This window comes from Schistocerca piceifrons, chromosome 4, assembly GCF_021461385.2.
Source record: "Schistocerca piceifrons isolate TAMUIC-IGC-003096 chromosome 4, iqSchPice1.1, whole genome shotgun sequence".
Classification (NCBI taxonomy): domain Eukaryota; kingdom Metazoa; phylum Arthropoda; class Insecta; order Orthoptera; family Acrididae; genus Schistocerca; species Schistocerca piceifrons.
The window spans coordinates 630,676,344-630,690,568 of record NC_060141.1 but is presented as its reverse complement, the minus strand read 5'-3'; the positions used below and the strand labels follow the sequence as shown (position 1 = coordinate 630,690,568).

At 40.2% G+C, this 14,225-nt stretch overlaps 1 protein-coding gene across 1 annotated transcript in view; it reads right to left on the bottom strand.

The window, feature by feature from the left end:
• The window catches only part of LOC124795193 (soluble guanylate cyclase 89Db-like), a 440,530-nt gene that overhangs the window by 123,914 nt on the left and 302,391 nt on the right, over positions 1–14,225 (bottom strand). The window contains exon 4 of the mRNA XM_047259097.1: positions 296–393. Coding sequence (XP_047115053.1) covers positions 296–393 — 98 coding nt within the window. The remainder of the gene's footprint in view (positions 1–295; positions 394–14,225) is intronic.

The window sequence follows — 14,225 nt, the reverse complement described above, 5'->3', positions numbered from 1 at the left end:
AGCGACTCAGCTTCAGCAAATAACTTGATGATATTGTCATAGGGGGGAGCAAGGTTTTGTAAGTGAGGAGGTTGGTGGACGGATGCCATCCTATGGCCGACCGATTAGTAGTTTTATTGGGGACGGTTTATGCAAAATTGCTTAAGACGTGTCACACCAGATGCCGACCATGAAAGGGAAATCTTGTTACCATTTGTTCCTTTATGATTCTTCAATAGTCAGCCAGATCAGGATAAGTGTGACACGGATATTTTCTTTGGCTCAGTTAAGCTGAGTTAGTAGACTTGTGGCTCACCTGCACATTTCGGGCTCCAGACAGAGCTGTCTGCTCCTCCAGAATGGCGATGCGCAGCGCGATGTCGTACAGTTCCTGCGCTATCTGGTACAGCTGGCCTGCAACACGGAAATCGGCTGCAATGTACTCCACTGCTAATGTAATGCCCTCGGGGTTGTGCGTGAGATGTGTTTTATGCGTTTGTGTAGGATAAAATGCATCAACGAGGAGACAACGCGATAACCCCTCACTGGTATCCTGAACAGTATCGTAAACGGGTTTGCTGTTTCCTTCTATGAACAGTTATAAAGTTATGAAGTATTTCCGTGAAAATGTCTGTTGTGAGTCTTTAATGGTATCAAAGTGACCTCTGAGTTTAAACTATACTCTCAACGCTGTCAGTAGTGTGAGATGCCAACGCTCAAAGAGTCAGTGGGACTACGCCCAAAGCAGTGGAAAAGTGGATGTAACTTCTTTAGTGACTGATACAGATCAGTCAGTTGCACAAGGATTTAGAGTGTTGGGTGTGTGCAGGCATGTAAGTATTGGGTTCTAGACAGAAAACTGGAAACGTGACACGCAAGTGAAGAAATTTGAAGACGATAAACCGGCATTAAATGCAAACAGCCCATTGAGAGACTTAACTACGAACACCGGCAGGGAAGGGCAGCACGTGGACAAGTTGACTGAGGCAGACAGGCGTGCCACAATCCGTGAACTTAACGCGCAGTTGAATTGTAGAAACACAACATACACGCAACATGCTGTAGAGTATAGGTTACTGGCAAGTGTGAGCGAAGGAACCGATTTCAAATTTGAGGTAGAGATTGATGGAAGTACTTTTTTCTGCTTCAACCATTAGAAGCTGACAAAACGTTACTGCTTTTCTTTCTAGTGAAAGTGAGTAAAGAAGGCCTGTCCACTGATGTGATTCGAAACAAGCACTCAACTATCTCAGCTTACTGCGTTGGCTGTTACATAAAGGGGTGAGATTCTTTTCCAACTGCAGGCTTAATTCGTCTTGGTTTCATCCTTGATCGTAGTGATGGTGACTAATCACGATTAAAATTAAGCACAGAAGGAGATAGTGTAACTCTACTTAAATGAGATGCAGACTCAGATATATCACTTCATAGAGACCATTAAGTACGCTTAACATGAAGATGCACACATAACAAATTATAAAGCACTGAAATCAAGTGCTGTTACAGTACATATGAAACGGCCGCTAAACCCGCTGGGCAGAACAGGTGATTAGGATTGTGGAAAGGGCCAAATAAGGTGTCGGTCACATTCACTCAAAATTGTAATTTATTGTAATTTAATAACACCTTTAAACCAAAATGGCACATAGCCGAACCTTTAGAACTACGAGTTTCAAAAAGGCAATTATTTCACGGCTGAAGGCCTCCAAACAAGGAATCTTAAAGCAAGAAGATAAATCTCAAGCGGTTAAAACATACAGTTAAAATTGCAAATAAAATAATTATTTAACAAATAAGTACACAGCGAGGCTGAGAACCTCAATGCAAGGGTGAATAGACAAACATAAACAAGATGCAATACAAACGGCTGGACGCCCACAATAAAATTTTCAAGATTTTAGAATATATTATAATAACCTTTGAAAGGCAGAAGGCCGCAATGTTCTTTTATGGTATTTTTTTTAGAATAAGGATTTAAGTGGCTGAAGGCCCACAACTGATTTTCCAAAATTAAAAAAAATACATAAAATCCAGTAAAAGCAAGTTTTTTTTTAATCATTGGCCAGGATATGTTATAAACAGACAATTAAACACCCGTGAGAAAGACAATAAAGAAAACGGCACTCAGAAGTCTCCATGGAAGTCGGTCTGCCCTCGTTCACTTAGGTGAGACAGGTGGTGAGCCCAGCTACACTTGGTCAGTCGGAACCCAACCAGAGGACAGCCACGGACCGACCGACAAAACGACTTCCTTGCCACCAGTCGGTACTTGAGAACTCAAACACAAAAGTGACGAACGTGATTATCCACAATGAAATATGTATTAGCTGTCAAAACTACACACCAGGTTGGACAGCGACAACAGGTGGGGAAAGAACGCTACGTGGAATTACGTTAGTGGCCAGGGTAGGTAACCAAAACACTAACGGCCACAAGGCAGAAAATTCCGCTGGCGCACTTGAATTGTAGTCAACCAATATAGTTAATTGCACCGCATGGCGGCTAAATTTCAGCAATACAAACACTCGGTGTTGCTCACAGGAAAACCTCCCCAACAGCGAACCACCTAAACGATCCACACAACATGAATGGACGTGGCTTGGGTAGTTGAAACCACTACTCAACTTTGACGTCCTGGGTCGGTGAACCACGAAGCTCGTAGCGATCGGACAGCTCCGCACACGCTCCGACACTGCGCAGGGACCGCCAGCGGACGCAGCCGACTGCACCGCGCGGAGACTACTTCCCTGGTCCGCAGCAACCGACCGACTCACCGCAGACCCCCTAGCCGAAAAGTATATGCACAAAACCAAAGATGGTACACGGTGCAAATATCGATAAACATCGCTGCTGCCACACGTAGAAGGAAGAAGAACCACGACGTAACCGCAACAAGGGCGGGAAACCAAACACAGATAGACAGCGAAGTTCACGAAAACGCATAGTTGGGAGTGAGCACGGTTCACATAATTATTGGATAATGAATTATCAATCACAGAACGTATGCGATTATAGGAATGAAACGTGAGATATTGAAAATAAAATTGTGGAGCAGCTTCAAAAAGCATACAACTTTCCTTTACTGTTACATGTATCACTCGTCAGACGTCATCATTTTCAAAAATTGGGTAGCCAACGGCTTCTAAATTTTGGTGCTGTACACAGCCAGAAACACAACATTTGGCCGTTCCTTACGAAATTTCTGAAGATGGTCGCAAATGACGAGCGAAACATGTATAAATTTGCATGCAGCGTGTGCCTGCTCTGCAATTTTATTTTCTACTGTCGCTGTACCCACTACAGCCGATGGTTTTCGCGCGTTAAATAAAAACTGAGAGCGAGAGAGGAGATTTCCAGTGATTGTACACGGCAGCAGAACATAGAAGATTGCCTTGGCGCTATGGTCCGGATGTTGTCGTAATTGCTGGTTACCATCGCATTTCTGATGTATTTGGCTGTCACGACTAATGAGTAGCAAGACTGTAAATTGTTATACGCCACAAAACCGGCTGTATGAAGTAAGATACTGCGACATAGCTTCTAACCTGTCAGTCCGTGTCACCTAGAGGCTGACTGTGCTAACGGAGGAAGACGCGCGTCGCCTGTAGAAGATCAGTCCATCAAAATGACACCAACCATAACCTTTGGGTGCTATTTGGAAAGAAAATTCGAATGTCGAGACAGGTGCTACCTTCTGCAATCAACCTAACTGAGTTCATTCGGACTGCTTTGGGATAGCTGCTCAGACATAATAGGCTCCTAGCGCTGACGTCTTCTAATTGCTGAAGCCGCCTCTGTGGTGTGTCTATGCTCTAGATTCCGTTCAAATTTCCATGAGTGCTTTCTTTTAACGAAAAATGCCGTCTTGGCGAAAATTATTATTTTCTTAATGAAATGGAATAATGACTATCACTAGCTATTTAGCATCTCTTGTGCGCCCCCCTATACATAAAAAATTTGTAATAAAAATCAAGTTATTTTGAATAAATTAAAATGTCCATGTTATTTCTGGCTTCAAATATATCAGTGCTTTAAATGCCTACATTATTCTTTGTACGACCTGATTTTGTAGACTGAGAGAGACATAGCCATCTGGGTTATTATTACAATTTTTTTTAAGTTTTATTGGTTTTAAAGCTAAATGATTACCGCTTTCCGTTAACTAGCAACCATCATCATATCTATGGAAGCAACCGGAGAAATTGCCATTCATTTAATGCGAAAATCTAAGAAAATTTAAAAACGCATACATTTTATGAAATTATTAAAACTTTAAAAACAGTAAAAACTTACCACGTCTACACTGGAAATTGTTCCTTAGAAAAGTGTTGACCACAACAGTGTCGTTAATATGCATAGCTTGTCAATATTAAAAGGTTGGTCAAACCAATTATGTTAGTGTATAAAACCAGCAAAAAACAAATCGCTACGCTTATTTGTCACATCCACCAATGAATGACAGTTGTCAGGTAGCGCACTAGGACATCTGCACAATCCGGAGCTTCTTTCGGAGGTACCATAATTCCTTCAGTTTATCTATTATATGGTCCTCAGTTTTGATGTCACATTTGTCGCCAGTCGCATTTCTAATACTTCTCAATGCTTTTATCTTTCTTTCGTGTAGTCTCAGTCCACATTACGTTCTAAACAAACTGTTCATCCCACTCAACAGGTTCTTTTATTCTTCTACACTTCTAGTCCTGCAGATTTTGATACCACTTCCCCCTGAATTTTAATCCCATTTCTGTGTCTGTCATTTATTTTCTAAACTTTTTATTTGGTACGCAGGTTGAAAACTGTTGAAAATTGTCTTGCGCCATTTTCATCCGAGTACTTTTGTATTGTTCTTCCGTTACCATTGTTCTCTCATGTTTCTTACACATGTTGTATACTAGCTGTATCGGGCCACCCTTTGCTGTTGCTCAGTCTGTTTAAATGGAAAACAAAGAAAACAGAAATGATATGTTTCTAATATGTATGGGAATTTGACATATGTCATAATCTCCTTCTCTCCCTTGTTTCTGCTCATCTCTCCCTCTCCCTTTCTTTGTCCATCTTTTCCTACTTCCCCCTTTGTCTGTCCATCACCTCCTCCCCCGCTCTATGTCCATCTTCTCCTCGGCCACTCTCTCTCTCTATCTCCTCCTGACTCCTCTGTGTGTGTGTGTCTCATCCTTCCTGTTTTCTATGTCCATTTCCTACCACTCCGATGTCAATTTCCCCTTCCCCCCTCTCTCTGACCTTTAGCCTTCTTTATTGTTACCGAAGAGTCAGGTTCTGTAGTAGTATTCTAATTAAAAACCAATAAGCCATAAATGCGACTTTCCTATTTGCTAACAACTTTTCACCATCGTATATTTTCTAACGTTTCCCTATTATTAAATTTATATGAATAAATGCAACACAAACATTTAAAAAAGTAGGTAAATAAACATCTGAATATACCCATGGAATGTTGTGTCAAAAATTCAAATAATCGGTCACGAATTTTCGGACAATAACAATTTTGAACAAACCAGCATTTATATTTTTATGATGTTTCATATTTTTTTAGACATATGGTACATATATACCAGATGTAGTTCCAATAAGTATATAAAACAATTGAGTATTCGAATACAGTGTTGTGTCAAAATTTCAAAGTAATCGGTGAAGAACTTTCGGAGGTTTGAGGTTTTTAAGAAATGAACATTAACATTTTTCTTTATGTAGATTATCCGTCTGTCCATTTAGTGTATGCCTTGTTTCTGCCGATACTTCCTCCACTGTACTAGGCCAACTTCATTTTCTGTCAGTGTATCGTTTATTCGAGGGGTTTCCGAACTTACGTGCCTTTGTTTGTTAAACAAATTTACTGTTTTATTCCTACCCTGATCAAATTTCATATATCTGAATACAAAAAAGGACAAATGTCACTGTCTACGAAGCATTTCCAACATTCCTTCCCCCTCAGCTTTTCTCACCCCTTTAAGCAAAGTTTTATATTCCCATGTTAATAGTATTGTCATCGTAAGAAACCATTTAAATTTTATTCGGCTTTAAACGCAGCTGCGACTGTAGTTTTTTTTGTCCTAAACTCTTTTTCGATATTTTGTTGCAGGATGGAGAGAATGGCTTAAAAAAGCTACTCTAAAACTGTAGAAAGTGAATCTTCTATTTGTGACTCAATACGAAAAATTTAAATTTATGATTCTGGCGGAATTGTCGTGATTATCTTCTATTGTCGCAAAATGCCATGCTGGTTCTCTTCTCATTTGCAGCTAAGTATATGTGTCAAACAGGATTCTCGGGTCATCCAGCATAAGAATTCATATTTCATCCGTAAAGCCTAATACTAAACTATGTTCGAAAATAAGAATCAGTGCCACTCATCAGATAAAACATTAAATTTAAAATTCCTGTTTTAATATGTTAGTTTGAGGTGCCTGAAGAACTTTCGAATTAATTTTTGAAGCAAAAATTGTTTGAAATAATTTTTCGTTGCTAATAATTCCTTTACGTCATGTTGCCTCAAAAATATGCTGCAGCAACTAACCAAGGGTCCATCATAAAACTGGAAACTAATAAGGAATCCACTTATCGAAAAATTTCATAAACAGTGTTATAGGTCAGTATGTCCTATCGATGTATCTTAATGTTTCGTAAGTCTTGCTTTCGTTATGGAGTGTAATGCTAGAATTGTTAGTCTGGTGCCTTTATCTTTCTTAAAGTCAAAATGATTGTCATCTAACAGATTTAAATTTCCTTTTTAATTCTTCTGTATATTCTGCCGGTCAGCAGCTTGTAAGCATGAATTGTACGTTAGTATTCGTAGTTATTTGCTCTTGCTTTCATGGCTTATGCGTGGAAGATATTCTTCCGGAAGTACGAAGGTATGTATCTTTGATTCTTACACACTAATTTGAATAGTCATTCTGTTTCCGTTCCCTGCAATTATTTTAGAAATTCCGAAAGAATATTATCTACCTGTTTGAACGCAACTCTTCCAGATCTGTTACATCCGAAAAATGGCACCCATTTCTCCTCCAGATCGCTACCATATCTTCTTCTGTCAAGTCATCAAAGTTCATCTCCTTCTTAGTGTCCCTATCACCCAACCATTCTCTATTCTGTGTTTAACTCTCGAACGATTTGCACACTATAGACGCCTTTTATTTTCAATTATTTAAACTGATTTTCATTTTTCTAAATACTACATCGGTTCTTGCGACGACCATATTCACCCATATCGCAATGCAAAGTTCTGAATTTACTACTCTTCGATGACCCCGCGTCACAAGCCTACTTACATGTTTATCCACTATCTAACAAGAACCCGTTGTACATGTTGCCGTAGATTATAGCTCTCAACCTCTTTAGCGGGTGAGTAAGAAGGGAAACAGCTTGATCAGATTTCCCGTGAGATCAGTCATAATCCAATACTTCTCTGAATGACCGTTATCGAACGTGGCCGTTGCTATATTTGCACACATCAAAAAAAGTTTTGCATCACCTCGGTTCCGAGAGTTCCAGAATCTGTACAGAAAATTGGAATAGAGATCAACCTAAACATCATTTCCGCCCTTCTTATTGCTCATGAAAACCATATATTGCATGTTGCACCACCATACAGCGAGACCTTAAGAGGTAGTGGTCCAGATTGCTGTACACACCGGTACCTCTTATTCCCAGTAGTACGACCTATTGCATTGCTGTATGCCTGTATTTGTCGTGGTATACTATCCACAAGTTCATCAAGGCACTGTTGGTCCACGTTGTCCCATCCCTCAACGGTGATTCTGCTTAGATCCCACGGAGTGGTTGGTGGGTCACGTCGTCCAACAGCCCTTTTCAATCTGTTCAAGGCATGTTCGGCAGGGTTCATGTCTGTAGAACATGCTGACCACTCTAATCGAGCGATGTAGTTTCCTGAAGGAAGTCATTCACAAGATGTGCACGATGGGGGGCATGAATCGTCGTCCATGAAGACGAATGCCTCACCAATATGCTGCCGATATGGTTGCACTATCAGTCGGAGGATGGCATTCACGTATCGTACAGCCGTTACGGTGCCTTCCATGACCACCAGCGGCGTACGTCAGCCCCACATAATGCCACCCCAAAACAGCATGGAACCTCCACCTTAGGGCACTTTCTGGTCAGTGTGTCTACGGCGTTCAGCCTGGCCGGGTTGTCTCCAAACACGTCTCCGACGATTGTCTGGTTGAAGGCATATGCGACACTCATCGGCGGTCCATTCGGCATGTTGTTGGGCCCATCTGTACCGCGCTGCATGGTGTCGTGGTTGGAAAGATGGACGTCCCCATGGACGTCGGGAGTGAAGTAGCGCATCATGCAGCCTACTGCGCACAGTTTGAGTTGAACACGACGTCCTGTGGCTACACGAAAAGCATTATTCAACATGGTGGCGTTGCTGTTAGGGTTCCTGCGAGCCATAATCCGTAGGTAGCGTTCATCCACTGCAGTAGTAGCCCTTGGGCGGCCTGAGCGAGGCATGTCATCGACAGTTCCTGTCTATCTGTATCTCCTCCATGTCCGAACAACATCGCTTTGGTTCACTCCGAGACGCCTGGACGCTTCCCTTGTTGAGAGTCCTTCCTGGCACAAAGTAACAATGCGGACGCCTCCAAACGGCGGTATTGACCATCTAGGCATGGTTGAACTGCAGACAACATGATCCGTGTACCTCCTTCGTAGTGGAATGATTGAAACTGATCGGCTATCTAATAGGCGCTTCTCGTGCATGGTTTTTTACATCTTTCGGTGGGTTTTGTGACATCTCTGAACAGTCTTAAGGGACTGTGTCTGTAATAAAATATCCACAGTTAACGTCATCTTCAGGAGTTCTGGGAACCGGGGTGATGCAAAACTTTTTTTGGTGTGTGTAAACGTCTCTGACGTTCGACATAGCGTTCTGCAATTGTCCCGAATACACGGTTCTTCATTTAACTATGTGTTTTGCTAAGATCCTGCAAACTCTGTCTTTAGCAGAGTACAAAATCTCTTTCCTATATCGAATTGTTCTTTAATAAGGCATTATTACGCGTGAAACTTTTCCTCTGTTCCAAGTAACAAAACTGTTGAACAAAGTAGCTGAGGTCAAGTTATCGCTCTGAAAACTGTTTAACTATTTAGTTTCAACGGTACACAAAACTAAATTACACGAAAGAGAGCTGAAAATGATATACCTGAAATGCTGCAAAATCTTAAAGTTTCGAATCTGCATTTCACTGAAGAGGAACAGTGCTCATAGTTCACTACCTGACAGATTTTTGTGCGGTTCTCAGAAAGAGAACCCGCATTTCAGTCGACTGAAGTTTCAAGAATCTGAAATTCTTTGCCATACATCTTTCTCAAGGACAAGACTTTACGCAGGAATAAATTTCAGACATCTGCATTTATTTGAAAAAAAAAAAGTGAAGTCGTTATTACAAAGATGATTCTCGGTAAGAGGTTAGCTACTGGAAAAAAGTTTTAATCATCTGAAATAGAAATCAAGTCTTAGTTGAAGTAAATTGAATTTTATAAATACATACCGTTTACAAGGTATGTGCTGAATGTAAATGGGATCAGTCAGCTAATGTGGCGAATTAGCATCTAATGACGATCGGGACTAGGGAAATCTCAGTAGATACAGTATCATCTGTGACAATATAAATTACATTTAAGAAAATAAACTCTCAACGTTATGGATTACGAGTTAATAATTTTGTTGTGACCTTGAGAGAAAAAGCGACAGAATGACAACTGTACAACATAAATTCAAGTGAAACATTTGAGATTTTTTGTAGCTGTTATAGACCTTATATTTCACGGAAGCACAAATTCCAATTTATCATCGTTATCAGCACATTGGTAATACAAGATCAAATTTTCTAGGGAACTTAGATTTATTTCTTGCGAAACCAGATGTCTATAACACTATGTTGCACTGCTTTTACCAATATCACATTCCATCGCAACCAAGTTTATTCACGCCGTATCTGCTTGCGAAGTTAGATGAGTGTTGTTCGCGTCAGTTTCTAGTGCGGTCTCATTAATATTGTGTGATGAATGCCTCCTGTCCGTTGAGGCGACACACCACTTCGCAATATGGGGTCAGGCTGAGTCAGCGCCCACGACTAGGGGGATGTTGTTACGGAGACATTTCATAGCTGTCCAGAGGTCATCCTATCACCTGTTTGCGCCTATATTCGGAGTACGACTGAATAACTCGTCAGTTGGTCATGCGCCGTCAGGTTGAAAGCAACAACATCAATGTAAGCACATAAGGCATATAGAGGTAGATAAATTTTCGCGAAGCAGATATATTTTTCTAGAAAAATGTTTTATGTAGCTAGAAAAAGCTAATACTGGAGTAAAATCAAGAAAATTGTAATTAGACGTTTCATCATTTGGAAGAAACCAAATGAATAAGATTTTGTAAGAATCGAAATTACTATATACTTGTTTCTAAACTCGCAAGTACCAGAACGAAGACAGAGATTCGTGTACAAGACAGTGGAAGAGGCCATCTTCGCAATATCTTCCGTCACAGTTGATTATTCACTCATAATTTTCATTTAGTAAGTAAGGGCAGGAAAGATACAGAGTAATAAAGGGCATCGTCACACAAAGGTACAGAGAAACTAAGGAACAGTGGATGATTGTTATATGTAAGCATGTAGAAAAAGTAAAATGGAATGAGCGATAAAGCATACAGAATTACAATTCAAGACAAAAACAAGATACAAGATGTAATACGATACAAACAAGGAAACTATTGCTGAATGCAGAACAAGTAGCCAACAGATAGAAGGAATTATTTGAAGAACTTTATGAAGGAAAAGACATCACCATGGAACAAGAATGATCGAAGAAAAAGAAGAAGTGCAATCAGATGAAGTGAGTCATCCATTTATAAAAATCGAAGTTGAAATTGCACTGAAAGAACTGATGAGACCAAAGAAGCTCCAGGTCCATACGAGCTGCCGTCTGACCTCTGGCAAAACTGTGGAGAAAGATGGTAAACTTTTCAAAATTAAAACTATCGTATCATTACAATTTTCTTCCAGATTTTGTTTTTAGAAAGTAAGATAATAACCACTCACAAAAAAGGAAATACAACAGTCTGCTCCCATTATACAACGATTAACCTAATTTGAATCATAGAAGAAATAGCGACATTAATAACAAAAAACAGAATAAAATACAAAATAATACTTGTTGTTGTTGTTGTTGTGGTCTTCAGCCCAGAGACTGGTTTGATGCAGCTCTCCATGCTACTCTATCCTGTGCAAGCTTCTTCATCTCCCAGTACCTACTGCAACCTACATCCTTCTGAATCTGCTTAGTGTAATCATCTCTTGGTCTCCCTCTACGATTTTTACCCCCCACGCTGCCCTCCAATGCTAAATTTGTGATCCCTTGATGCCTCAAAACATGTCCTACCAACCGATCCCTTCTTCTAGTCAAGTTGTGCCACAAACTTCTCTTCTCCCCAATCCTATTTAATACCTCCTCATTAGTTACGTGATCTACCCACCTTATCTTCAGCATTCTTCTGTAGCACCACATTTCGAAAGCTTCTATTCTCTTCTTGTCCAAACTAGTTATCGTCCATGTTTCACTTCCATACATGGCTACATTCCATACAAATACTTTCAGAAACGACTTCCTGACACTTAAATCTATACTCGATGTTAACGAATTTCTCTTCTTCAGAAACGCTTTCCTTGCCATTGCCAGTCTAGATTTTATATCCTCTCTACTTCGACCATCACCAGTTATTTTACTCCCTAAACAGCAAAACTCCTTTACTACTTTAAGTGTCTCATTTCCTAATCTAATTCCCTCAGCATCACCCGATTTAATTTGATTACATTCCATTATCCTCGTTTTGCTTTTGTTGATGTTCATCTTATATCCTCCTCTCAAGTCACTGTCCATTCCGTTCAACTGCTCTTCCAAGTCCTTTGCTGTCTCTGACAGAATTACAAAATGGTTCAAATGGCTCTGAGCACTATGGGACTTAACATCAATGGTCATCAGTCCCCTAAAACTTAGAACTACTTAAACCTAACTAACCTAAGGACATCACACAACACCCAGCCATCACGAGGCAGAGAAAATCCCTGACCCCGCCGGGAATCGAACCCGGGAACCCGGGCGTGGGAAGCGAGAACGCTACCGCACGACCACGAGATGCGGGCCACAGAATTACAATGTCATCGGCAAACCTCAAAGTTTTTGCTTCTTCTCCATGAATTTTAATACCTACTCCGAATTTTTCTTTTGTTTCCTTTACTGCTTGCTCAATATACAGATTGAATAACATCGAGGAGAGGCAACAACCCTGTCTCACTCCTTTCCCAACCACTGCTTCCCTTTCATGCCCCTCCACTCTTATAACTGCCATCTGGTTTCTGCACAAATTGTAAATAGCTTTTCGCTCCCTGTATTTTACCCCTGCCACCTTCAGAATTTGAAATAGAGTATTCCAGTTAACATTGTCAAAAGCTATCTCCAAGTCTACAAATGCTAGAAACGTAGGTTTGCCTTTTCTTAATCTTTCTTCTAAGGTAAGTAGTAAGGTTAGTATTGCCCCACGTGTTCCAACATTTCTACGGAATCCAAACTGATCTTCCCCGAGGTTCGCTTCCATCAGTTTTTCCATTCGTCTGTAAAGAATTCGCATTAGTATTTTGCAGCTGTGACTTATTAAACTGATAGTTCGGTAATTTTCACATCTCTCAACACCTGCTTTCTTTGGGATTGGAATTATTATATTCTTCTTGAAGTCTGAGGGTATTTCGCCTGTCTCATACATCTTGCTCACCAGATGGTAGATTTTTGTCATGTCTGGCTCTCCCAAGGTCATCAGTAGTTCTAATGGAATGTTGTCTACTCCCGGGGCCTTGTTTCGACTCAGGTCTTTGAATGCTCTGTCAAACTCTTCACGCAGTATCTTACCTCCCATTTCATCTTCGTCTACATCCTCTTCCATTTCCATAATATTGTCCTCAAGTACATCACCCTTGTATAAACCCTCTAGATACTCCTTCCACCTTTCTGCCTTCCCTTCTTTGCTTAGAACTGGGTTGCCATCTGAGCTCTTGATATTCATACAAGTGGTTCTCTTCTCTCCAAAGGTCTCTTTAATTTTCCTGTAGGCAGTATTTATCTTAGCCCTAGTGAGACAAGCCTTTACATCCTTACATTTGTCCTCTAGCCATCCCTGCTTAGCCATTTTGCACTTCCTGTCGATCTCATTTTTGAGACGTTTGTATTCCTTTTTGCCTGCTTCATTCACTGCATTTTTATATTTTCTCCTTTCTTCAATTAAATTCAATATTTCATCCGTTACCCAATGATTTCTACTAGCCCTCGTCTTTTTACCTACTTGATCGTCTGCTGCCTTCACTACTTCATCCCTCAGAGATACCCATTCTTCTTCAACTGTATTTCTTTTCCCCATTCCTGTCAATCGTTCCCTTATGCTCTCCCTGAAACTCCGTACAACCTCTGGTTCTTTCAGTTTATCCAGGTCCCATTTCCTTAAATTCCCACCTTTTTGCAGTTTCTTCAGTTTCAATCTGCAGTTCATAACCAATAATACTTAAAGAAGATCAATTTGTTCTAGGGAAAACATAAGTACTGCCTTAACATTACCCAAAAGCTTGCTGGAGAAACGACTGGAATTAAATAGAGAGATACTTAATGGCGGAAAGTATTTGAAAGCATCAGCTAAAAGAAACTTACGAAAATCCTAAAAATTACACACCTAGGCTGAAAGGATAGAAGAATAAGAAGATAAGAACACCTACAAAAAACCCAAGTGCAAGGATACAGGGTAATGGAGAAACACTTCAACCTATGAGAAGGAGCAAGACAAAGCTGCTCATTTTCCTCAAATTAATTTCACCCTTTCATCGAGAAACTGAAGATGGCGCTAAAAAAATCTGGTGTTAAAATGAGAGGAATTCTGACACACCGATTAAGATTTGTGGATGATTTTGCCTTAACAGCCGATAGTGTAAACCATATTCAGAATATACTTCCTGAATTTGCAACAGTTATGAAGAATTTGAACTTGAAATTAATAGTATAAAAATTTTAATAGTTAGCAAATCAAAAATGGGGACATCAGAATTGAAAGAAATAAAATTGAAGTTGATGCTATTTGTTATTTAGGCACCTCCGTAATAGCGGATAACAGATGGAGCATGAGAATCAGGAAAAGAACAACAACAGGAAAACGTACGTTC